The sequence below is a fragment of the Symphalangus syndactylus genome, chromosome 9 (assembly GCF_028878055.3).
Source record: "Symphalangus syndactylus isolate Jambi chromosome 9, NHGRI_mSymSyn1-v2.1_pri, whole genome shotgun sequence".
Classification (NCBI taxonomy): Eukaryota; Metazoa; Chordata; class Mammalia; order Primates; family Hylobatidae; genus Symphalangus; species Symphalangus syndactylus.
The window spans coordinates 95426991-95452095 of record NC_072431.2 but is presented as its reverse complement, the minus strand read 5'-3'; the positions used below and the strand labels follow the sequence as shown (position 1 = coordinate 95452095).

Here is a 25105-nt window from a genome sequence, read left to right as displayed (position 1 = left end):
TAAACCTAACACCTACAAAGGAATGAGCCTTAAACAAAGGCACTTTTTTCGATGATTCTCTGATTCCACCAGGCCTCTGTATCCCAGTATTGTACTCCCTCTTTTATTTCAGCTAGTCAGAGTATTTCTGGCACCCTTTTCAAAAGAGAAAGAAAAAATCTCCTGCTTAGAAACCCTGTTATTGTTTGCACTCATCCTTACATAGCAGTAAAATTTATAATAAACTTTATATACATATGTATTTTTCCAGAGAACTGTTAAACATATACATTATTTAACAGCTTAATATACTATCCAATGTATTCTTCCTCAACAATTTACCATAACCTAGCTAATCTCGAACTCCAAAATAATATTAAAAGCACACTAAAGTGCAAAGAATAAAAGTTTTAGTATCACCTGCTTGATATCTGCCTTAGACTCCAACACCAAAAGTTTTTTATATTTATCAATAAGAGAACCTTAAGCATGTATGAATTTCCTCCAGAAGAAACTATGGGGAAAGTTCTAACTGCCCAACAACCAATGCTCCTTCTTACTTGCAGAACAGAGATTTCCACACACTGGGTCTTAAGAAACTGGCCTTCAGAAACTGTTAGTCTGTGGCTAAAAAATATCAGGGTATCTTATGAAATAAATAACGGTAAGTATAAATCAATACAGCTTCAAAAAATAATTAACAATGAGTATTTTAAAAAAATACTAAAATATTGAGAATTCCAGAAAAAGAATTATACCATGAGTAGGCTGTGTTTGAAAAACAGATCTCACTTCATCTCCTCAAGTTAAGAGCTTGGCAGCCTGGCTCCATTCACCATTTGGCTGTTTTCTATTTTCCCTTCTTCCATTTCTGGTGAAATGGACTGGCTTACCTGGCTTCTAAAAACCTATATGTATATTATTTCAAAACAAATATACTTCTGAATTTAAAATGTCACAGTCAATCTGCCTGCAAATTTCTATTCTGCTAGACAAATCTCAACTTTTATTTCTCAGTATATAATACAATGTATTTTTTTAATCCTAAAAACAACTTTAGATATCCTCCTCTTTATTTTTAACCCATATTTTAAGAAGTCTGCAGCTTTATCCCTGTCATAAAATTACAAGGGTGACTAACCATCAAGGAAGAAAACATTAAGAACTAACCAGTAATTTGAAACCTCTAAATGTAACTTCAGGTCAAAAAACATATAAAAATGCAATGAAAAACACTGACAGGGCCGGGCGTGGTGGCTCACGCTTGTAATCCCAGCACTTTGGGAGGCCGAGGCGGGCGGATCATGAGGTCAGGAGATCGAGACCACGGTGAAACCCCGTCTCTACTAAAAATACAAAAAAATTAGCCGGGCGTGGTGGCGGGCGCCTGTAGTCCCAGCTACTCAGAGAGGCTGAGGCAGGAGAATGGCGTGAACCCGGGAGGCGGAGCTTGCAGTGAGCCGAGATCGCGCCACTGCACTCCAGCCTGGGCGACAGAGCGAGACTCTGTCTCCAAAAAAAAAAAAAAAAAACACTGACAGAAAAGAAGTGATAAGAGACTCTTTTCAAAATGATAGACATCAGTATCAATTTTGGAACGAACCTTCAGTTTAGGATGCCTTTGAATAGAGCTGAAGAGATGGTTCCGGGTTAAGAAAAAGCCCACAAACAGCAAAAGGAAAGCTGGAAAAATGAAAACATGTGCTGCTAGTGCAGGCCACCATGGGGTCCAAGAGTTGGGTAACACAAAAGGGGCCAGCTAAAGCACAAAGCAGTCAAGTGGGCGGAGCTGAAACAAGCTACAGCCACTGACATTGGAAGAACCAGAGACAGCCATCTGGAAAGACCCAAATGCTCTAAGGTAAAAGCTGCTCCCTCATGCCACCTTAAGCAGTAGTCTGCAGACTTTTTTACACCAAAACTACAGTAAGAAGACTTTACACAACTCAGCACACACACGTGTGATGTGTGTGTGTGTGTATATATATAGCAAATAGAAGTTTCTCTAAATAGTATCTATCCTTATTAGTGTGGTATACGATATTATTTACTTTGCAGTGTTTTTTTTTCTTCATCTAAAACGAAATGGGCTCAACCCACTGAATCAATTTTAAAACTCTCTAATAAGTGATGCCCTGCAATTTGACACTGTGCTGAAGTAGTCACTGCTTGACTTTGGGGACTGGGGAAAGTCAAGTGTTCCATGAGATCATGCTTCAGCTTGAATCCTGTTCTTATACTGGTCAATTTTTGTATTTATTTCACTTGCTTTGGAATAGGTTTCAAGCCAGTCAGTTACCAAGGCCTTTCATCATCCAGCACAACCACTGTTCCAATCTGAATCCTCCACAACACTCCCTGAAGAACATGCATCCCAGTAAAACTGATCTGCTTATTACCTGCTTTCCACATACTAGATTTTGGCCTTTGCCTCCCACTGCTTTTATCCTCATGGTTTATTTCCACCTATCCAAATACTTCTGATTCTACAAGGTCACACTAAAGTAGCCCCTCCATGCAGAACAAATTTCTCCTGCCTCTGGAGTTCTAAGCACTTTATTTTTCCTTCCTGTCTATCTTCCATTCACACACACCCTGCTGCACTCCCATGCTCTGAGCCCAGAGTTTTAAGAAACTACTTGGTATGAATAGTGTGTGTTGACTAAACGACTGAATATGCATCTCCCATGTAGACAAAAAACTGCCTACCAGGCACCACAGGGTTAGGTCAGGTCAGGGCCAAAACCACCAAAAACCCCTCAACCAAAACCAGAAACTTTTATTCTCTTCAGTAGATGTTATGCCTTCTGCCTTCGAAAAAACAGTTATAACAAGCAATAGAAGAAACTATGAATGCTTTCTTTAACAGATGTTTACAAATTCTTCTTTCAGTTAAAAAAGTAGCCAGACATGGCGGCACACACTTGTAGTGCCAGCTACTTGGGAGGCTGAGGCAGGAGGATTGCTCGAAGCCAGTGGTTTGAGGCTATAGTGCACTGTGACCACATCTGTGAATAGTCACTGGACTCCAGCCTGGGCAACAATATAGCGAGACCCCATATTTTTTTAAAAAAAGGGTAGCATAAGTGCAGATTAGCAGCTTAGCAGTAATGCCATGTTTCATATTTTAACTTCTCTTACTTAAAATCTAATTTCCCAAATGTAATAAAGCTACCCATAGACAGATGGGCAGTACTCAGCAAAATGAATAGACACCACCAAGTTTCTCTCCCTCTGGCTCATTACAATGCAAGCACACAGGCCCACTTTCCCTCAAGTCAGCCTCCTTTTCTCATTACCATATTCTTTTGGTTTAACTTATTTCCCTGCGTCTTGTTTCAAAAACAAAATCTTTCACAATCATCTTTTAATCATGCATTTTTATTTTAGTCTCCCCAATTAAACAAAAGAATTTTCTTAGACCTAAGTCAGAAATAGTAACATCAAAGTGTCTTAAATCTATATGCAAATATATTTTACATTGATCTTCTAACAGCTTCCTCATTTGACAAATGCTTATCAAGTAACTGCTAGATACTCAAACGGTGGGCTAGAAACTCAACACATCTTTGAGGTACTAAACTTAAAATGCCACACTTCCAAAGGAAAGGAGATAATGGGATAATAGCAAATTCAAACTCATTATCCCAAATTGAAAATCATATACAATTCTCATAATTCTGTACTACAAAGAATCAATAAGCAGCAAGGAATAAAATTCTAAAGATAATCTCAAGGTGAAATACTTCAAACATATATACAGTATAACAAATTGGCAAAAAAATAAGAAGAAAAGTAAACATAAAAAGCCTTAAAAAATTAGCCTTTTAGTTTCAGGAATGCTGCTCAACTGTAAAGTAAATCAGGTCAGATATTAAATATTGTACAGAAGACACTTCTAAATATTACATAGAAGATACTTCTGTTTTAACATTAATAAAGAGCTATTAATATCATTTGATAATGAGTGGTCTTTTCCCTTATATTTTATGTAAACAATATATACTGGATGGAGCTGAAACAATCTACAGCTGCCAGGCGCGGTGGCTCACGCTTGTAATCCCAGCATTTTGGGAGGCAGAGGCGTGTGGATCACGAGGTCAGGAGATCGAGACCACGGTGAAACCCCGTCTCTACTAAAAATGCAAAAAACAATTAGCTGGGCGTGGTGGCGGGCGCCTGTAGTCCCAGCTACTCAGAGAGGCTGAGGCAGGAGAATGGCGTGAACCCAGGAGGCGGAGCTTGCAGTGAGCCGAGATCGCACCACTGCACTCCAGCCTGGGTCCCTGGGTGACACAGCGAGACTAAAACAATCTACAGCCATTGACATTGGAAGAAGAACCAGAGACAGCCATCTGGAAAAACCCAAATGCTCTAAGGTAAAAGCTGCTCGCTCATGCTACCTTAAGCAGTAGTCTACAGACTTTTTTTACACCAAAACTACAGTAAGAAGACTTCACACATCTCAGCACACACACGTATATACATACATACAGCAAATGAAATATATTGTTCCATAACAATATATTTGATATTCCATAACAATATATGGAATATATATTGTTTATGCCCAAATGCCTATGAATATTTAAAATTTATGCCAGGCACTGTGGCTCATGCCTGTAATCCCAGTACTTTGGGAGGCTGAGATGGGCAGATCAGTCAAGCCCAGGAAGTTGAGACTAGTCTGGGCAACATAGCAAAACCCTGTCTCCACAAAAAATACAAAAAATTAGCTGAGTTTGGTGGCGTGCACCTATAGTCCCAGCTACTCAGGAGGCTGAAATGGGAGGATTGCTTGAACCCAGGAGGCGGAGGTTGCAGTAAGCAGAGATCACACTACTGCACTCCAGCCTGGGTGACAGAGTGAGACCCGGTCGCAAAAAAAATAGTAATTAAATTTATCAAGTACTCCCAATTCTATTTACATCTCTAAAACTATCTTAAGTGTGATGGGCCATGGCAGTGGAGAAATCATGCAAATAATGAATGATTTTATGATAATAAGATATTTTAGGATATTTTCATAAAACTGAACTACAAATTAATCAATGATTAATTATTAACTAATCAACTATTTTATTTTAATATATCTTATAAACACTAAAATATTCTTACCTTAAATATGTGCCATATATGAAGAATAATGCCATCATTATTCCATTTAAAATAAAAATTACAGCAACATAAAAGCAAGCAGGATCTCCCAATCCTTTAAAAATAAATAAAACATATGTTCTAATCACATTAACCCAAATTACCTTATGTGTCTAGCAATTTATATTAAATTGTGTTCATTCTGAAAATGGTTGCCAGATATATTAAATAGTTGCCTTGGTTCCCACGTGAAAACACAACACTACTGCAGAACATAGATGAAATCAGGGTAATTAGCAATGATGGTTTTAAAACAGGGCTGTAAATTCACGGATATCCCTCCTCTGGAGGTATGGGGTCTACAGCCCCCATTTTTGAGTTTCACTGGGCTTGCGACTCTTTCAACAGAGTATGGCAGAAGCAACACTATGTGACTTCTGAGGCTAGGTCATAAGAGGTCATACAGTGTCCAGCTTGGAGCCTTCAGCTACCATAGTAAAAGCCTTACTACTACTCTGAGGTACTTTGCTTTCAAAAAGCCCAAGTCAACCAGAAAGGCCACGTGTAGGTGTCCCAGCTGACAGTTCCAGTTGAGCTCAGCCTCACAGTCCTCCATGCCCAGGAGCCAAAATGTGAGCAATGCAGCCTCTCAGTTAACTCCAGCCTTCCCAGACATTGAGTCTTAGCAGCAGAGGTCCCTGAAATCATGGAGATAAACCAGCCCCGCTAAAGCCTGCCCAAATTCTGGACTTGTAGAATCCATATGCATAATAAAATGTGTGTTGCTTACACCACTAAGTTTACAGTGTAAGTTTATTATGCTGGATAAGTTTATTACATTACAACAGATAACTGGACAATATTACAGAAAGAAACTTACCTTCACAGCTTTCAATAGGGCTGAGTCCTTCTCCTCTGGTAACCGTCCAACATATCTTGGTTTGAATACCAATCAAGTCCATTATTTTGGTATAAATCCGGTACCAGCTGGCCAAAATTACCTATTTTTTAAAAATATAGTGGCATCTTAAGAAAATATACTAAACAATTTTCATTACTAGAATACTTTTGAGATATTGTGACAATTGCCATATTTTCCCTTTCTATACCATCCACTTGGCTCCCTTTAAATGTAGTAAAACGAGGCTCAGAATCTCCTAGGCAGATTCTTCACTGGTCAGTTTTCAATTGTTCATCCATGGGTAAGGACAAAATATGGGCCAAAAAAAAGTGCTACATTTATGTTTTTCAAAAGCTATACAAACTCTACTAAGAGACACAAAAGAAGACTTGCACAAGTAAAAGATACTGGGTCTACTGGAATAGACTGAATTATTTAAGATATGAATTCTCCCTCAAATTAACTCATAAACATAAAATAATTCCAATCAAAATTCCAAGTGTCTAAAATGTATCTAGAAAACTTACAAGAAAACTAAAGGGAATGTTTTAACAGATACTAAGTCTTACACTTTTAATAATTAAAATAGTGTGATACTGTCACAAGAATGGCTAGATAGATCAATATAACCACGGTACAAGTGGTGACAAGCCACCCCAGATTCCCTCTTCCGGGCTGAGGTACTCATTCCTCCAGCTGGTTAGAAGACTAGTGCCTGAGAGCTTGAAGCTGTGTCCCTCCATGGGAACACATGGCTGAAGAAAGTAAATTCACTCAAGGTGACATCCCCTACCCAAGGGCAATCTGCATCCAATGACTGACTAGTCAATAGGGAAAGACATCAAGGCCAGGGGCTCTTCTCTCAAGGTAGGACAACTCTGCAAAGCCATCCCAGATCCAGAGCTGCCCAGGGACTGGATGAGGTCACAGTGACTGCATCAAAGCTCTCCTCTTCCTCCTGCCTCATTCTGCTTCATTCATCCCCCTTCAGGTGTTGGCCCTAAGGATACTCCCTCAACTACTTCCTGCATGCAAATCTCCATCTCAAAGTCCACTTCCCACGACCTCAATCTAAGGCAATACTGAGCACAAAATCCAGAAACACATGCAAGCATGTATGTATAATAATTCTGCATATAAAGAAAAAAGCTTACTTCAAATCAGTGGAGGGAGGATGGACACCTCATCAGTGTTAGGTTACACACAATACCATTTTCAAAAAACAATTCAAGGTTAGATTCCTACCTCACACTATGCATCAAAACCAATTCCAGATAAATTAAAAAAAATTATGATTATAAAAATGAAGTTTTTTACATGTATGTATAAAAGGCAAAAAAGATTCATAGATATAGTTCTGTATAGAAAAAAATACACAGACATCATACACAAAGCTAAAGGGCAAACAACTGGGGAAAATGTTTCATTATATAGCATTATATTAATATCCAGTATATAATAAATGAACTTAAAAAATTTTAATAGAAATATAGATAAAAGGCATGAATTGGCAATTATTTTTAAAAGTAAAAATGCATTATATGTATATGTATGTGTGTTATATATACATAGAGAACACATATATATGTGTATAAAATCAATGAATGAAATACATCATGTGACTTCAATTTCTTTGTCTATCCAATTAACAAAGATGCAGGTAAATAAACAGTTTCAAAAACACTGCTGGCGGATAGTTCAATATCTATCTGGAAGGCCTTCTGACAAAATCATTAAAGCATATATTCTATTGAACTAGAGTTCCACATCAACAAATTTATAGTTTTGCAAGGAGGATAAAGGAGAGGCCAAATGTCATCTCCACTTGCTGGATTGGGCTCACCTTCCCTCCACTCCCACTCAAGAAAGTGCACTCAATTAAATGAGGAAAGGGAAGAAAACATTTAACAAATGACATGTAAAAGTGACAGCGCTCCCTTGGTATAATCCCTACAGGCACACCAAATCTAGTTTTTGTATTTTCTAAACAATGCAATCAAATCAACAGTTCCCCACAGAATTAAAGCCCCCTCCTCAAAATCAATAATGATCTTTTTTTACATATTCCTCCACAAGATACACATTTTCTTTTAAAAAATTAAATATAATTTAATACATTGAATTATATCTTAGATTTAGAATCAGCATTTAATACAAAAAAGTTTTACAAAAGTGAAAAATCACAATTGGAAAAATTACCTTACCTCAGGGTAAAGATTGAATCTTTTTAATGTATTAATGACAAGGGGGTATTCAGTCAGTTTATCATTCATAATCATCCATACTCCATTCAAAAATGAGGGTGCTTCCACAATAGTCTTGAAATAGGAATAATACAGTCCCTGAAATAAGGATATGCTCAATTAAAACAACAAAAGGTACATAATTGTGATGCCACTTCTAAGTAAATATGCTGTTTTTGAAAAACAAAGCAATTAAGTAATAGCTATTAATACAATGAATTTCACAGGTTTCTGATAACTGATAAATCCTAAACTTGCGGAAAAACTATGTATTTTCACATAAACTTATCTTAATTGAAACAACTAAATGCAAAATAGCTTCAAAAAGTTTCAGCATTTAAAAAATAATACGACTCAGCATACTTCAACTTAGAAAATCCTGTTACCCATACTAATATAACTGTTAGAAAATGCTATCTTATGAATAGAGTGAGTGGTTTATTACGGAACTAAAATTTATCATGAACCAAGAAATCTCAAGCCAAAAATACTCCTCTGCTTATTTTAATCCCCAAAATGACACTATCAGTCATTTTTCCTCCGGATTTACAGGCAAAAATGCAAATGTGTTGAGAAGGCTACACACCGATGTATTATTACATATGAATTTCACTCAGGTGCCACCTAATTTTACAGATTATTTTCCCTCCTATCAAGTCAGCATAAGGTAGGAACCCTGTGCAACTGGGGATAAGGGTGGGGAGTGGTCCTATTTTGAAGAAAAGAGATGGTTTTTTAGCTTGGCATACTATTTTAGAAAGATAGCAAGGGTGGAATAATATGTGAGACAAAAAAACAAGAAAATACCAGAAGCCTAACGGAGAGTCTAAGTGGCAGCGTGAGGGAAGACAGAGAAACACAAGACAAATCTACGTCTTATATTTGCATCTTCAGTTTTGCCTGGAGCTGCCCTGGTAGCCAGTACCAGTAGCTGCCAAAGTTTAAACTGGGTTTAAGACTCACAAATACAAAAGTGATATGCCTACCCAGAAATTTATTGAAAAAGAAAAAAATGGTCTTGATACTCTGATGTATTGGCCCTGATATCACTATTTTTAAAATTATGTTTCCTTGTGTACTAATTTGGATAATGTCCCCTAAAATTTCATGTCCACCAGACCCTGTGGATTGATCTTATTTGGAAATAGGATTCTTGCAGACGTGATCAAGTTAAGATGAGGTCATATTGGATTAAGGTGGACTCTAAACCCAACACAACTGATGTACCTACATAAAGAGGAATATTTGGCCTCAAAGCTACAGGCACACAGGGGAAAAGGCCGTGTGAAGATGAATCAGAGACTGGGGTGAGGCATCAGCATGCCAAGGAATTCCAAGGATGGCCAGCAACCACCAGAGGCTGAGAAGAGGCAAGGAAGGACTCTCCCCTCCAGCCTTCAGAGACAAGATGCCCGTCAATACCTTAATGTCCCACTGCTAGTCTCTGGAACTGTGAGAGAATACATTTCTGCTGTTTTAAGCCACCTAGCTTGTTGCACTTCTTTATGACAGCCTTAGGGAACTATACCTTCCTTCTTTTGTAGGTTTGATTTTGGAAACATATGTTTAATTATAAAATAAAAATTTAAAAATCCCTAAATATCAAAATAAAAATGAAAGAAAGGAATTAACTATTTATCAACTTGGAAGAAGATTTCAAGTAACATTAAGATATTGTAATTTTACTATATATCCCTAGTGGACTATATCCTAAGGTTAAAATGGAGCCCAGGAATTCGGCAGGACTGGTTTCACAAGTTACAGGTCACAAAGACCCTGCTGATAATACAGGATGCCGTAAAGAAGCCGGCCAAAACCCGCCAAAACCAAGATGGCAACTAAAGTGATTTCTGGTCATCCTTAGTGCTCATTATAATATATTAGCATACTAAGGGAAACTCCCACCAGCAGCATGACAGTTTACAAATGCCAAAGCAACCTCTGGAAGTTACCCTATATGGTCTGAAAGAGGGAAAAACCCTCAGTTCCAGGAATTCCCCTCCCTGTTCCCAGAAACTCATGAATAATCCACCTCTTGTTTAGCATATGATGAAGAAATAACCTTAAAAACAATCAACCAGCAGCCCTCACACAGCTGCTCTGCCTGTGGAGTAGCCACCCTTTCATCCCTTTACTTTCTTAAGGCAAACTTATTTTCACTTTACTCTGTTGAAGCATTCTTGAATTCCTTCCTGCCCAAAGCCAAGAACCCACATGGCCTCCCGGGCTGAGCCCCAGTTCTGGGGGTTGCCCTGTGAAGAACCGAACTGCAAGAAAATCTTAAACTCTTTTCAGTAATCACATTTTTAATTATACCTTTGGTACTTTTATTCCTAACAATTCAATAATTTGAAACCAAGATTCTCAAACTAAAAGATTAATATCAAATAAGTAAAGAAATCTAATCTCGTTTCCATTTAAAAAATTAATATAAATTCATGATTTATTTTCTCTTTAAAAAAATTTTTGTAGCCTAATTCTGTTCAGGAAAAAGGCCAAAATACAATGGCCGATCTAGTAGCAATGAGCATCTGCCACTGACAAGAATGGTGGCTCATGGGAAAACTGGCTGATGCCAGGTCTCAGAAGAAAATGTCTTGTAGTATCTGAAAGTAAGGAAGCTATGGATACTAGTGAGGTCACATCAAGGGCAAACAGGGAGAGCTGCAAGGGCTTTAATAGCTATAGACAGGAAAGTTTACGAAATATGTTAAAATCCATCATATCATAATGATACTCCAAAAGAAGGTACTCCATTGATCACTACTAGAAGATGCTAGGGAAGCTACTCATTTTTCTGAATATTGGTAAATAAAAAGAAAGAATAAAGCATCTTTCTGTCTTTCCTCTATGAAATATACCTCAGAGAGAAATCAAAAGGTATTGTGTGAAAGTTCTTAATAGAAGAATTATAGCTAATAAGTGCAAAGAAAAAGTGATAGACTAGGTACCACAGTTTGAGAAGGATAATGAAATAACTAACCTAGGCTGATGGCTAGGCTATAGGAGGAATCAGCATCACAATACCTAAAGCCAGTGACCAATCTTAACATCACAGAAAGTGAGACAGCCAGATATGATGTGCCTCTTGGCCTGATACAATAGAAGTATACAGCACCACGTAGGAAGTATTCCTGCCAGAAAAAAAGTCAAATCTTCTGATCCATAAATGTTCAGGAAACTTGGGATACAGGAACATAATTGAAGAATGTGCATTATTATGGGTAATTCTATAGGACCAATCAGCTGGATTTCTCAACAAACAAACAGCGGGAAAACAAAACAAAAACAGGTAAAGGAATTCACATATTAAAAGACTTAAGATATATATCAACTAAATGCAATGTGTAGGCACTGTTTGGATCCTATTTAAACACATCAACTGTTTTTTTTTTTTTTTTTTTTTTAAAGTGCGAAACAGGGTATTTAAATACTGATTTCTATTTGATTATATTAAGGATATTGTTAATTGTTTTCCAGTATGTCTTGAGCCATGGTTTTGTGCCATAGTTAAAACAAAGTCTTATCTTTAGAGACACTTATGAAAGTATGAAAGCATGAAATGATATGTCTGGGATTCCCTTTAAAAAGAGATAGCTGGCTGGGCACGGTGGCTCACGCCTGTAATCCCAGCACTTTGGGAGGCCAAGGCAGGCAGATCACGAGGCCAGGAGATCGAGACCATCCTGGCTAACACGATGAAACCCAGTCTCTACTAAAAATACAAAAAACAAAATTAGCCGGGCATGGTGGCAGGCACCTGTAGTCCCAGCTACTCAGGAGGCTGAGGCGGGAGAATGGTGTGAACCTGGGAGGTACAGCTTGCAGTGAGCCGAGATGGCGCCACTGCACTACAGCCTGGTTGACAGAGCGAGACTCCGTCTCGAAAAAAAAATTAATAAATAAAAACAAAAAAATAAAAAGACATATTGAGTGAGGGTGTAGATGAAGGAAAACTGGCTGTGGCAGTCAACTGTAGAAGCTGGAGCATCTACTCTTTCTACTTTGGAACATCTTGAAATTTTCCATAATAAAAAATCTTAAATGTTTTTAAATTCCTAAAGTACTATGATGAAATGCCAAATAAAAACTAACCATTTCAGTGCGAAAAGCCATCTCCCTTTCCAATGTTGAGAGGTGAGAAAAATGACGGTCATTTTCAAAGAGGTGTGTTATATGGCTCCTGGAAAAACAAAACAAAGCAACAGTGTTAAAACTTACACTGTAAGTATTATTTTTTAAAGTAAGCTAAAAGCAAAAATAAAAGTATCAGTTAACTTGCAGATAATTTTGTAATAACACTCAAATACAATAGTATCTATATTTGTTTTCCGCTCAGTATGCATTGCATTTATACTAAAATTTCCCTCTATAAAAAATCAAATTAGATTTTAAAATTAAAATGAACCAGAATATTTTAAGTGAAGTACAATAAAAGTATAGATTAAACTGTAAATGTCATTGGGTTACCATTTTAGAAACATCTAATGAAATTCATATTTCTATCTAGAAGATTAAAAAAATTAATCTTTCTCTCACCATGAACATATTAATGTTGAGTGGAGTCTCAAATATAGCCTCTTTAATAATGAATCTCTTTTTTATTAAACAATTATATTATTCTGACCCTGATTTATCAATTAAACTAGCTTTTCAGACTATTGTGTTACATGTAATATATATTCATACTGATCATGCTGAAATTATTCCTTTAAATGTATGGGAAATAGCTTTAGTAAGTTATAAACATCTGCATAAAATACCACAGGAGAAAAAAACAATCTTACCAGTGCAACACTGCTGCAAAAACAGCTGTAAGAAAAAAGAAATTTAAATTAGAATTTTAGCATAAACATGTTCATCTTACAGAAAAGCCATTTCAAAGGTAAAGCATGTCAAATATTGGAATGTGTAAAAAAGAATACTGGCTCTTCAAAAAAAGGCCCAGGGCTACGTTTAAAATTGTGATTGACTGGCTCATAAGGGAATTAAGCATACAGCCACCATTTTCATTCACTCACGCATTCAACAAAATATATGAGGGCCTAATATCCGCTAATAGAAACCATTAGATGGAAACTATTGCTAATAGAAGTGAGAGAGGAATGGAATCAACAGGTAAGGATAACTTAGAATAAAGAAATATGGTGGCTTGGGGTACAGGATTGGGGGTGGGAGAAAAAAGGGAACTACTTCTGATATACTGCTGCAATGCCTGAAATTTTATGACAAATCTTAACCTGTTTTTAAAAAAAATTAAAAAGAAATGAGTAAAGGAGAAAAAAAGAAAAGGTAAGAGAGAGAAAACAAACTAGTAATAAAATCAGTCTCATGTGAGAATCAATACCTTGCTATCTGTCCAAGCAGAAAGAACATACTAAGATGAACCTGGAAGACATCATTCAATTTTCTTACCTCACAAGATACAGCTGATGGGAGGCTTCTGATTAAATAACTCTTAACTAAGGAATCAAACTATGAAAATACTCTTAGAAATGAAACCCAAGCCAGGTACAGTGGCACATGCCTGTAGTATCCATTACTGGAGAAGCAGAGGCAGCATCATCTCTTGAGCTCAGGAATTCAAGGCTGCAGCAGTGTGCTATGACTGTGACTGTTAACAGCCACTGCTCTCTAGCCTGGGCAACATAGTGAGACTCTGTTTCTCAGAAAAAAAAAGAAAGAAAGAGAAAAAGAAGAAGTAGGAAGAAGAAGAAGGAAGAAGAAGGAAGAGGAGGAGGAGGAAGAGGAAAGAAAAAGAAAGGAGGAAGGAAGAATAAGGAGGAAGAGAAGGAAAGAAAAATGAAAACCAAATAGATCAGATCTTATTGTTTTATTCTTAAAGCCAGTTATATTTTTTCATTTAAAAATCCATTTTGCCTTGGAAATACGAATGGTTACTTCTAGATAATTGAAGTTACAAATATCTAACTTAGTTTGTCATTTGACTTTTTTTAAGAAGATATATTGATTTTTTGAAATTTTAAATTTTTTCTTTTTAACAAATCTACCATTTGCTTCCTTTTAGTTTCTGTCTTTAAAAACTTTATCTGCCAGGCTCATGACTATAATCCCAGCTACTCGGCTGGAGGAAGTAGGAGGATCAGCTGAGGACAGGAGTTTAAATCTAGGCTGGGTAACACAGCAAGATCCGGTCTTTACAAAGCAGGCGCCTATTGTCCCAGCTACTCAAGAAGGCTGAGCTGGGAGGATCGCTTGAGCCCAAGAGGTTGAGGTTGCAGTGAGCTATGATCACACCACTGTACTCTAGCCGGAATGACACAACAAGACCCTGTCTCTAAAGAAAAATAATAATAATAATCCTAACATAATAAAATTTGGTCTTTATTTTCACAATGATTCAACTATCATTTTCTGAATAAATTATTTTTCTCCCATTGAATGTAAATGCAACCTTTATCATACTGAAGACTTGCCACGCTTACACTTTGGTAACCACTCTGAGGTTATAATTGGATTTTCACTTATAAAATTAATTTGGGTAGAATTTACATGTTTACAATATAGAGACTTCATATCCATAAATGTGGTGTGGGTATATACATATGTTGTATATATAGCTGTGTGTATATATACACAACATATACCTTCAATTGTTCAAATTGTTTTTCGATAGTCCTTGAGAAAAATTCTACATGTATTGTTAACATATGCATTTCTTATGAAGTTTCTCCTGGGAGTTTAACATTTTTTCCTGCTAATATTAATAAAATGTTTCTTATTATACATTATTGGATATTGTTAAGGCATTTATTTTTGAAGAGTATTTATTTTGCAATGTATTTATTTTTGGTTCATTTACTAAACTGTTAATTCATATAGTTTTTTAAACTTATCTTCAATTCTCCATTTTATTGCATTTTATTTTATTTTTGAGAAGGAATCTTGCTCTGTCACCCAGGCTGGAGTGCAGTGGCGTGATCTTGGCTCACTGAAACCTCTGCCTCCTGGTTTCAAGCGATTCTCCTGTCTCAGCCTCCTGAGTAGCTGGGATTACAGGTACATGCCACCACGCCTAGCTAATTTTTGTATTTTCAGTAGAGATAAGGTTTCGTCATGTTGGCCAGGCTTGTCTCAGACTTCTGACCTCAGGTGATCTGCCTGCCTCAGCCTCCCAAAGTGCTGGGATTACAGGCATGAGCCACCACACTCGGCCCTAATTCTTCATTTTAAACAAAATATAATAATTTTGTTCCTGTTTTATAATTTTACTATTAGTTTCTTCTTCCTATCTGACAAAAACAATAAACTTCTAGAATATTACTAAACAGTTCTGGTAAACCGGGGCACTCTTGGCGTTGGTGGTTTAGTGGTGAGCACAGCTGCCTTCCAAAGGGGGCATTCTTGACTTCTGCTGCTGACTTTAACAGCAATGCATTTCCTATTATGCCATTAAGTTGGCCTTTGACCTTCACAATTCTGGAGTGCTAACTAGGATTTATCAAGGTCATCATCCCTCTATGTCCTTAAAATACCTCGCTTTCTCAGAATAAGGATGGGAGGTGCAAGAGGCCTCTGGTGCCTTTTAGACAATACACAAGGACAACACTTGGAGTTCCTGACACTCTTTCACAGTCTCCAGGGTCCATTCATCATTTGCCCAATGTTTTGAATTCCTTTTTTCATTTCAACTTAGTAACAATAATGATGAGAACAATGGAGCTAACACTTGAATGCTTATTACACACCCAACACTTTGTAAGTACTTTACTTGTACTAGCCAGATAAATCCTCACAACTACCTTATGTCATATCTACAAATATTTCCACAGTATACAGACTAGAAGTTGAGGCACAGAGTAGCTGAGTAACTTGCATAAGAACGCACACCAAGTAAACCCAGTAAGGGAGGCTGGACTCAGGAATTCTGCCCTGCACTGCATGGCTGTTGTAGAAAGAGGATGGAACAGATGAAACAAAAGCCTAGGCCTACTTACCCTAAAGTATTCCTACTCTCCCCTCCTTCTTTCTTTTTTAATCTTAAATATAAAAGAAACAATGCTGTAATTCATCTGTTGATATAGGAAGTATATTTTATAGAGGCTATTAATTTTATATAAAATTTGGAGATATATCTTACTTAAAAATTGAAATACATATACATATGTCACTTGGACATGAAAGTCCCAGTAAAGCTGGCCGGGCGCAGTGGCTCACGCCTGTAATCCCAGCACTTTGGGAGGCCGAGGCGGGCGGATCACGAGGTCAGGAGATCGAGACCATCCTGGCTAATAAGGTGAAACCCCATCTCTACTAAAAATACAAAAAAAAAAAAAAAATTAGCCGGGCGTGGTGGTGGGCGCCTGTAGCCCCAGCTACTCGGGAGTCTGAGACAGAAGAAGGGCATGAACCCAAGAGGCGGAGCTTGCAGTGAGCCGAGATCGCGCCACTGCACTCTAGCCTGGGTGACAGCGAGACTCCATCTCAAAAAAAAAAAAAAAAAAAAAGAAAGTCCCAGTAAAGCAAATACTGAGTTGTGAGCGTACAATTTAGGAATAAAAACAGAAAACGACAAAAACTTCTGAAGGCACCCCTAAAGAGCTTTTCTTGCCTTCTTGCCTACAGAAAATAATATTTTAAATGATTTTCTCTAAGTTTATTCCAGTGATTATCGACGTTTTTGAGAGTGTAACAAAATTGATAATCCATTTATTTCCAATTAAACACATATGCCATTTTTTTACATTCTAAGGAACCAAGATTAATATGGCATTTTTAAAAATCAGAACATAAAATATATTTTTAAAAATTCCAAATCTATTCTGTAAGAAAAAGGTGTTCAAGGAAAGGTTTGCTATGTAATCTAATTAAAAAAATCGCAATCCTTATGGCTAGAATTTTGTAAGGTTCATAATTTTGCTGGAAGCACAGAAATTACCTACAATCTAAAGCTAAATTAGACTCTTACAGGATGCTGCATTAACTCTTTCTGGTTAAAGAAAATTTTCACCAGACTATATGACACATTATATCAATTTTCAGTCTTAAGGGATTTGAGAGGACTCTATTGAAAATTAGTCATCTCCTGTTACTAGACTTTTGTTTAAACAAAACAGATTGTAACTCCCTGAGGGTAGAAATGTTTACCAAACTTTACTACAGTACTTATTAGCACAAAGCTGAGCACGCTCAAGTGTTTGCTGAATTAATGCATAAAGCTTGATATAATTAAGGGGAGGAATGAAATAATCCAAAATCACGTCCTAATAACCTCAATTGAATATATTTTGATACACACACACGTCATCCTTTTTCACCAATGGAGCCCCCATTTACTTTGTGCAGATTAGACACCTGGTCTACAGGCAGCCAGCTCCCTGCCTTCTCGCAGTGGGGCATGGGTCCCAGGTCCCAGGTTCCGGACACCTTGGTGCTGGGGGCGGGGCAGACACTCCCCTCAGAGAGGTTTCCCTGTCCCCAGCCGGCCTGCTCCCTGTGGCCGTTTCCTTCCTGCCCCAGCTCCCTGGAAGCCATTGTTCTTCCCAATAAATCTAGTGTCCTGGGCAAGGGGGGAGGGGAGTTCTCCCACCCCAGGCCCTCATGTCTGGCCAGCAGAGAGCAGGGCAGAAGGAAAGACGAAGACACTGAACAAACCATCCTCCAAGTCCCCAAACCTCATTCCGTCTCCCACCTGTTAGATAACAAGAGCACCCTAATGGCGCCGGTTCCAGGTTCTTCTCCCCTCCTTGACCAGGCACTGTCTGAACCCGCCAAAGGAGGGCCAATCAGAGGTCACGCCTTCCCGCCTAGGCCTAGACCCAGCCCCTCAGCCAACCAGCGACCCCCACGTAACGTCCCTAGGCATAAAAGACGGAGGCTGCAGAGCCCTCGCTCTCTTTCTTCTTCCGCTTCGGCTCTCCCTCGGACTCCTCCAATAAAGATCTCTTGACTGCAACCGGTGTGGCGTGGTCTGAGTCTGAGCCTACAGAGTCACCCTTTTACCACCAGCACCCAGGCCCCCGCCTGCTCTTACCCCATCCCCTCCCAATTACCCCAAGCCAGGGCCCTTCCTAGATGCCGTCCTGAGGGTCACTGGGAAGTACAAATGCTGGGATCTGTAATTTTAAGATTCCCCAGTTGAGTCTAAGGCAAGCTAAAGTTTGAGACTCACTGTCCTTTCTCTTTCTCCTCCCCAAGGTGAGAGGACGCCATGAGGCCAGGGTGGGCTTCTCCATGTGCCTCTCTGTAACCTGCAGGCTGCTCTCCCACAACTGCAGCCACTGAGGTGTGTTCCTGACCACAAATCAACGTTCCCATCCAGAAGTTAAAAAAATTATTTTTTTTCCTCTTACACATGTACTTCATAAATAGTATTTGCCTTAAAATTCACAAAGCACCTTCACAAACTTGATTTTCACAATACGCTTGTGAGTATTTATCAGCATTTTACAAATGAAAGAGTGGGCTTCTAAGAGGTTATTCCCCCCAAGGCACATAGCTGGTAAGTGGCTAGAGATGGCTGAACCTAGGTGTCCTAATTCCCAGCCTGAGCTCCTTCCACCGTGACAGAGCTGCCTCCTTCCCTATGCTGGGCATTTAATGACCTTGTCTTGTAACAATATTTATATGAAGAAATATATTCTTTTTTTTTTTTTTGAGACGGAGTCTCGCTCTGTCGCCCAGGCTGGAGTACAGTGGCTCAATCTCGGCTCACTGCAAGCTCCGCCTCCCGGGTTCACGCCATTCTCCTGCCTCAGCCTCCTGAGTAGCTGGGACTGCAGGCGCCTGCCACCACGCCCAGCTAATTTTTTGTATTTTTTAGTAGAGATGGGGTTTCACCGTGCTAACCAGGATGGTATCGATCTCCTGACCTTGTGATCCGCCCGCCTTGGCCTCCCAAAGTGCTGGGATGACAGGCGTGAGCACCGCAGCCGGCCGAAGAAATGTATTCTAAGTCCAAAATATACGCATTATCATGTTGAATAAGTGAAAACTTAAAAATTCAACCTATTCCTAAATTGAGGTTCATCTGTACCTAAAGCATGCTAAAGACTTTTGGCATTACTAACCCTCAAGTGACAAAATGACATAAAAAGAAGTTAAGCACACTCCTTAAATCTATCTGGATAAAGTTTTCACATCAAGCTTGACAAGTTCTATTTCCAATCCCTTCCTAACATTACTAGCCATTTCTCACTGTTACAAGGGTTTGTTTTGAGTTTTAAAGTTTCTTTCCAGAAGCTGAAATCATCAGTATTGGTTTCCCTGCCCCACAAGTACAATCCATCCTAGGGGGTGAAGTCAATTTCGAAACACACACCTCTAAGCATCACATCCCCTTGCTTGAAAAGCCCCATGACTTCCCATTATACACAACATGTAGCCCACACTGGCCTATTTCCAGTCAATCCCACCACACATTCTTCATTCTAGATGCACTGGGCAACAATCCCCTAAAATCCCAAGTGCTTTAATGATTCTGTGCCTTTGTTCCTGCCTTAAAAATCTGTAATTTGTCCTTCAAAATCAAAAGAATTCAAATGTGGCATTTTGTACTGCTTGTCTAGCTATGCTAGCTATAATACCACTATTACAGCACCTAAATAGCTAGTTACACACATACCAGGTTTCCTCTGCTAGAATGCAATGGCCTCAAGGCTGAATCTGTGTGTAATTCATCTTTACACTACCTAGTATCATGCCTGGCACTTCGCTGAGTTAAACAGTTAAATTACTATTACCTACAACCACATAAGATAAATTATAGAATGCACTCAATTAAACAAAAACCTTAACACATAAAGATACTTTCTCAACAATCCAAATTATTTGAAGCATTCCCATTACATGAAGGTAAATATTTTTATATATACAATTAAAGTACCTGGAATCAAAGCCCAGTTTCCATATAGTGAACAAATGAAAAGTCATTCTTTAGGATCCAGCTTGAGAAACAGAAAGCAGTCACAGATCCCACAAGCTCAGCTTCTTCCTCCTTCTGGTGCCTAGATTTTTGTGTGGATTGCTTTGTGTAGCTTCAAAGCCAACAAGTATCTAAATGCCTGTTAGATGCACAACACATTTTCCTAGGAACCAAGAACATTAAAGAAACATTAGCCAATATCTTTGCCCTTAAAGATAAAATCTTTGAGAGATAAGATTTAGGTACATAAAATAATAAGAGAACACATTAAGCACTCAAGCAGATGGCATAAAGTCTAAGAACTATAAGAAACCTGAGAAGGCAGATCAGTAATGACCTTAGGGCCTGGTTTACTAAGATGGTTAAGAAGATGGGGGAGGTGGTGGGAGTAGCAGCCTCAAGACATGGATATAACTGAGGTGTGGATTTATGGCAAACAGCCAGAAAAGACAAATACGATACAGCCAGATATTGGACTTGGATAAAAGAATTCCCACCACTTATACTGATGATATAGAATATGAATAATTATGACAATAATGTCTAATATTTACTGAAGGTCCACTCATTATATACACAGTACATCAGGCTTTCAGCACTCCAAGAACAGCAAGAGCCAGATTTTCCCAGCTAGTAGGCCTGGATGTGCCAAGAATAAGAAAGCCAGAGTCCCTGGGGCCAGTAACCTCCTGGTTTTGAAGATACCATCTATTTACCCCACTGTGCCACACAAATATTACCATTTTCTTTGCATGCCATTATGTGGAAGGTTGAGAAGCACTGACCTTGGTCAACAGAGAAACCAAGCAAGTTTCAGAGACAACATCATAATGCAGCAATAGAGAGCCACAGTGGTCCAAATCCTGGTATTGCATTAGAATCATCAGTGGCACTAAAGATAAGAGGTGTCTGAGTATAAATCCAGGGCCCCTAAATCTGAACTCTAGGATTTTTTTTTTTTATATTCACAAGTGATTCTGACATACAGTCAAGGTTGATTATCATTGGTACAGAGAATGACTGGGGCACAATCTAGGTAGATCTTCACAAAATGTAACGTAAGAATCAGCTTCTTGCTACTCCCAGTATCCTGGAAACCAGTAGTAATTGTATCACCTGGGAGTAACTGGAAATGCAGAGTCTCAGGTCCCATTCCAGACCTCCTGATTCCCAATCCACATTTTAACAAGATGCCTGAGGTGATTCATAGACACTTTAAAGAGCAGTGTCTCAACACTGACAGCACACTGGAATCACCTGGGAGCTTTCCACATTACTATGTCTGGCATGGGGGGTGGTGATTGTGCAACCAAGGTAAAGAAAACCGACCTAGGAGGAGCTTGTTAAGCCTGCATTTCTGGGCCCCCACTCTCAGAGATCCTGATTCAACAGATCTCACTTGGGGCTTGGACATCTACATTTTTAACACATCCTTGGGTGACTTTATACAGTCCAAACTTTGAGAAGCAGTGTCATTATGTCAGAAGGTCCAATGAGAAGAATATAGTAACAATCCAGGAGTAAGATGACCTGGAGACTAGGGATGAAATGGGCTTTATAAAGAAAAGGGAAATATATAAGTAAATTCAAAAGATACGCTGAGGGAGAGGTTGGCAAAACATGATAGCTGAAAATAATGATTAAGAAAGGGAAAGAACTCAAATTATTTTACTTCCCTGGTAAGAAAGTCTTTCTTAAGAAGAACTATTCCTTAGGTTTTAGATGACTTTCAAGTTATTCAGTCTCTCAGAGTCTCATTTTCACCAAGTATAAAAGTGAGGGGTTGGCCGGGCACGGTGGCTCATACCTGTAATCCCAGCATTCTGGGAGGCCGAGGCAGGTGGATACCTGAGGTCAGGAGTTCAAGACAGCCTGGCCAACATGATGAAACCCCATCTCTACTAAAAATACGAATAATTTAGCTGGGCATGGTGACAGGCACCTGTAATCCCAGCTACTCAATCCTCAGGAAGCTGAGGCAGAAGAATCGCTTGAATCCAGGAGGCGGAGGTTACAGTGAGCCGAGATTGCGCCATTGTACTCCAGCCTGGGCAACAAGAGCAAAACTCTGTCTCAGGAAAAAAAAAAAAAAAAAAAAAAAAAAAAAAGAGGGTTTTCTCTTTGGTTGTCTCCATCCCTAGCACTTAACGACCTTGAGTAGCTACCTACAGCTGTTATCACTAACACGCTGGGCTTTGTACTCTCCCAGGTGGACTGCACAGCTATTTTCTGAGAATTTTGTTTTCATTTTTATTTTCCTGCTCCCCGAACTACAAAGCCTTGGTAGGTTCGGCAGTTTTAATTTGTTTTCTACTTTGAATAGGGAAAGAAATCTATTTTGAATTGGAAAAGAAGGAATGTACTCTATTAATAGAGATATTGAGTTTCAAAGTGAGAAGCAAGATTGCTTTTAAAATTCAGTCATGAAGGCCCGGCTCCATAGCTCAGGCCTGTAATCCCAGCACTTTGGGAGGCCGAGGCGGGTGGATCACCTGAGGTCAGGGGTTCGAAACTATCCCTGGCCAACATGGTGAAACCCCGTCTCTACTAAAAAAAAAAAAAAAACAAACAAACAAAAAAAAAAATTAGTCGGGCGTGGTGGCACATGTCTGTAATCCCAGCCACTTTGGAGGCTGAGGCAGGAGAATCACTTGAACTTGGGAGGCGGAGGTTGCAGTGAGCCAAAATCACGCCATTGCACTCTAGCCTGGGCAACAAGAGCAAACCTCCGTCTCAAGAAATAAATAAATAAAAATAAAATTCAGTCATGATTTGAAGAAACTACTGCCCCTAGTAAGATCTAGAAATCAGTGGTCTACGTGATGATGGTTTTAAGGACAACTTTAGTTAATCAGAATCTCCTCCATATATTTTGCATTAAGCAAAACTGTGCTTTCCAACAGTTAAGAAAAAATTAGAAAACTTAATTACAATGAAAATGTCTAACATCTGTTTGTCAGTTGCAGTTTAGAGAGCCCTTTCACATATTAAGCAAAAATGATCCAGGGGTGCCTTTGAGGCAGATATGGGTCTTATTTTCCCATGAGGCTCAGGGGCACATGACTAGGATACAGCAAGGCCTGGAGGAGAGTTGGGTTTCTCTGACTCCAAGCTCAGGCTCGAAGATGTTAAGCACATTCAACGAAGAGGATGCACTGGCACACAGGAGGAAATGCCTTAGAAATCACAAGAGCATCAAGGACAAAATGGTTTATTTTAAAGTGAATACAGTATATGAAAACAGGAGAGCATGGAAAGTATATATCACCATCCCAAAGGGGAATATAATTAGGCTTCTAAACAGAGAAATACACTAAGTAAATGTTCACATATTTTAAATATGTATATATGTACAGATATTAAAGTAGGCAATACTTAATACAACTACTCAACATAAGTGTTTTGAAGACAATAAATTCTAATTTCCCTTAAAAGTCTTATCCTCACATAATATGAATACAAATGTTACCAGAAAAGGGTCCTGATCCAGACTACAAGACAGGGTTCTTAGATCTTGTGCAAGAAAGAATTCAGGGCGAGTCCAAAGCAAGTTCATTCAGTAAAGGAATAAAGAATGGCTACTCCATAGGCAGAACAGTTTGGGCTGCTGTACTAAGGATACTTATAGTTACTTTTTGATTATATGCTAAACAAGGGGTGGATTATTCATGAGTTTTCTGGAAAAGGGGTGGACAATTCCTGGAACTGAGGGTTCCTCCCCTTTTTAGACCATATAGCCTAACTTCCTGACATTGCCATGGCATTTGTAAACTGTCACGGCACTGGTGGGAGTGTCTTTTAGCATGCTAATGTATTACAGTTAGTGTATAATGAGCAGTGAGGACGACAGAGGTCACTTTCATCGCCATCTTGGTTTTGGTGGTTTTGGCTGGCTTCTTTACCACATGCTGTTTTATCAGCAGGGTCTTTGTGACCTGTACCTTTTGCTGACCTCCCATCTTATCCTGTGACTTAGGATGCCTAACCTTCTGGTAATGCAGCCTGGTAGGTCTCAGCCTTATTTTACCCAGCCTCCATTCGAAATGGATTTGCTCTGATTCAAATGACTCTGACACAAACATTTCAAAATCAAACAGTAATCTACATTAGTAATTTTCATAAAGTAACTTTCTCCTTATTAAAAAAATGCATTTTATTATTTTAAGAACAAATGGCTAGTTAAGATACACAACCAAGATAATATGATCTGCTTCTGAGCATGCATAGGGAAGTTGTAAAACTTTAGTAAACCTAATGGAAAAAGCGTAGAATCTGCATCTCTCCACTAGAGTAAAAAGAGAACCACACACACCTACAACACACATCCAGGTCTATCATATTCAGCAAGAGATTTAACAAGTTCATTAACTGATAACCCACTCCAATGGTAAGATATGCATTCCCCTCAAATTGCAAGCTTCCCTTGGATATCATAAATCTTGCTTATCTTTTAAGTGACTAAGAAAACTGTGACAGTTTTTTACTATTTTACTGTGGTGTTGTATCATTGCCAAACCAACCAACACAAAAAAATTCTGATTAAATAGTTTTCAAAAATAATCATATAAAAAAAAAACCCCGGAGACTGATAGGTTGACCATAAAGATGTAAAAGAGTGATTCCCCCAAATAACCAGAAGCCAGTAAAGCAGTGCTCTTGCCAAAAGAGCTCTAGGGTCTTGGGACACATGAGGTCAACTTCCCACTAATGTGCCTTTGACAGATGCCTTAGACTTCAGATCTGAAACCTACAATTTTACACAGATGTAATTAACGAAGTCAAGAGACCTCAACTTCAATCCCAAACTTCACCTGCTGAACTCAGTAATTACATTGGGCCATTCACCTGGCCCTACTTTAGTTTACTCACCAAGAAAATTCTAAGAGGTAACCTTTAAGTTCTACATTTTTATAACATTCCCATGGATATGAAAGACGAGAAAAGAGTGAGAAATAAGGTCTCATTTTCAAAAAACAACAACAACTTTTTAAACTTAGCAGA

At 38.6% G+C, this 25105-nt stretch overlaps 1 protein-coding gene across 4 annotated transcripts in view; it reads right to left on the bottom strand.

The window, feature by feature from the left end:
- Positions 1 to 25105, bottom strand: part of DPY19L1 (dpy-19 like C-mannosyltransferase 1) — a 106976-nt gene that overhangs the window by 74049 nt on the left and 7822 nt on the right. For 2 of the 4 annotated variants that reach the window (XR_008660145.2, XM_055293440.2), the window contains exons 2-6: positions 13008 to 13032; positions 12316 to 12403; positions 8182 to 8319; positions 5957 to 6077; positions 5098 to 5191 (exon numbers count right to left, since the gene is read on the bottom strand). Coding sequence is in view for 3 of the 4 variants with exons in the window: in XM_055293440.2 (XP_055149415.1) it covers positions 5098 to 5191; positions 5957 to 6077; positions 8182 to 8319; positions 12316 to 12403; positions 13008 to 13032 (466 nt within the window). In the remaining variant the exon portion in view is untranslated. Of the gene's footprint in view, positions 1 to 5097; positions 5192 to 5956; positions 6078 to 8181; positions 8320 to 12315; positions 12404 to 13007; positions 13033 to 13747; positions 13878 to 20065; positions 20199 to 25105 lie in introns of those variants that run through there. The other 2 variants (XM_055293443.2, XM_055293442.2) reach the window with 2 other exon arrangements.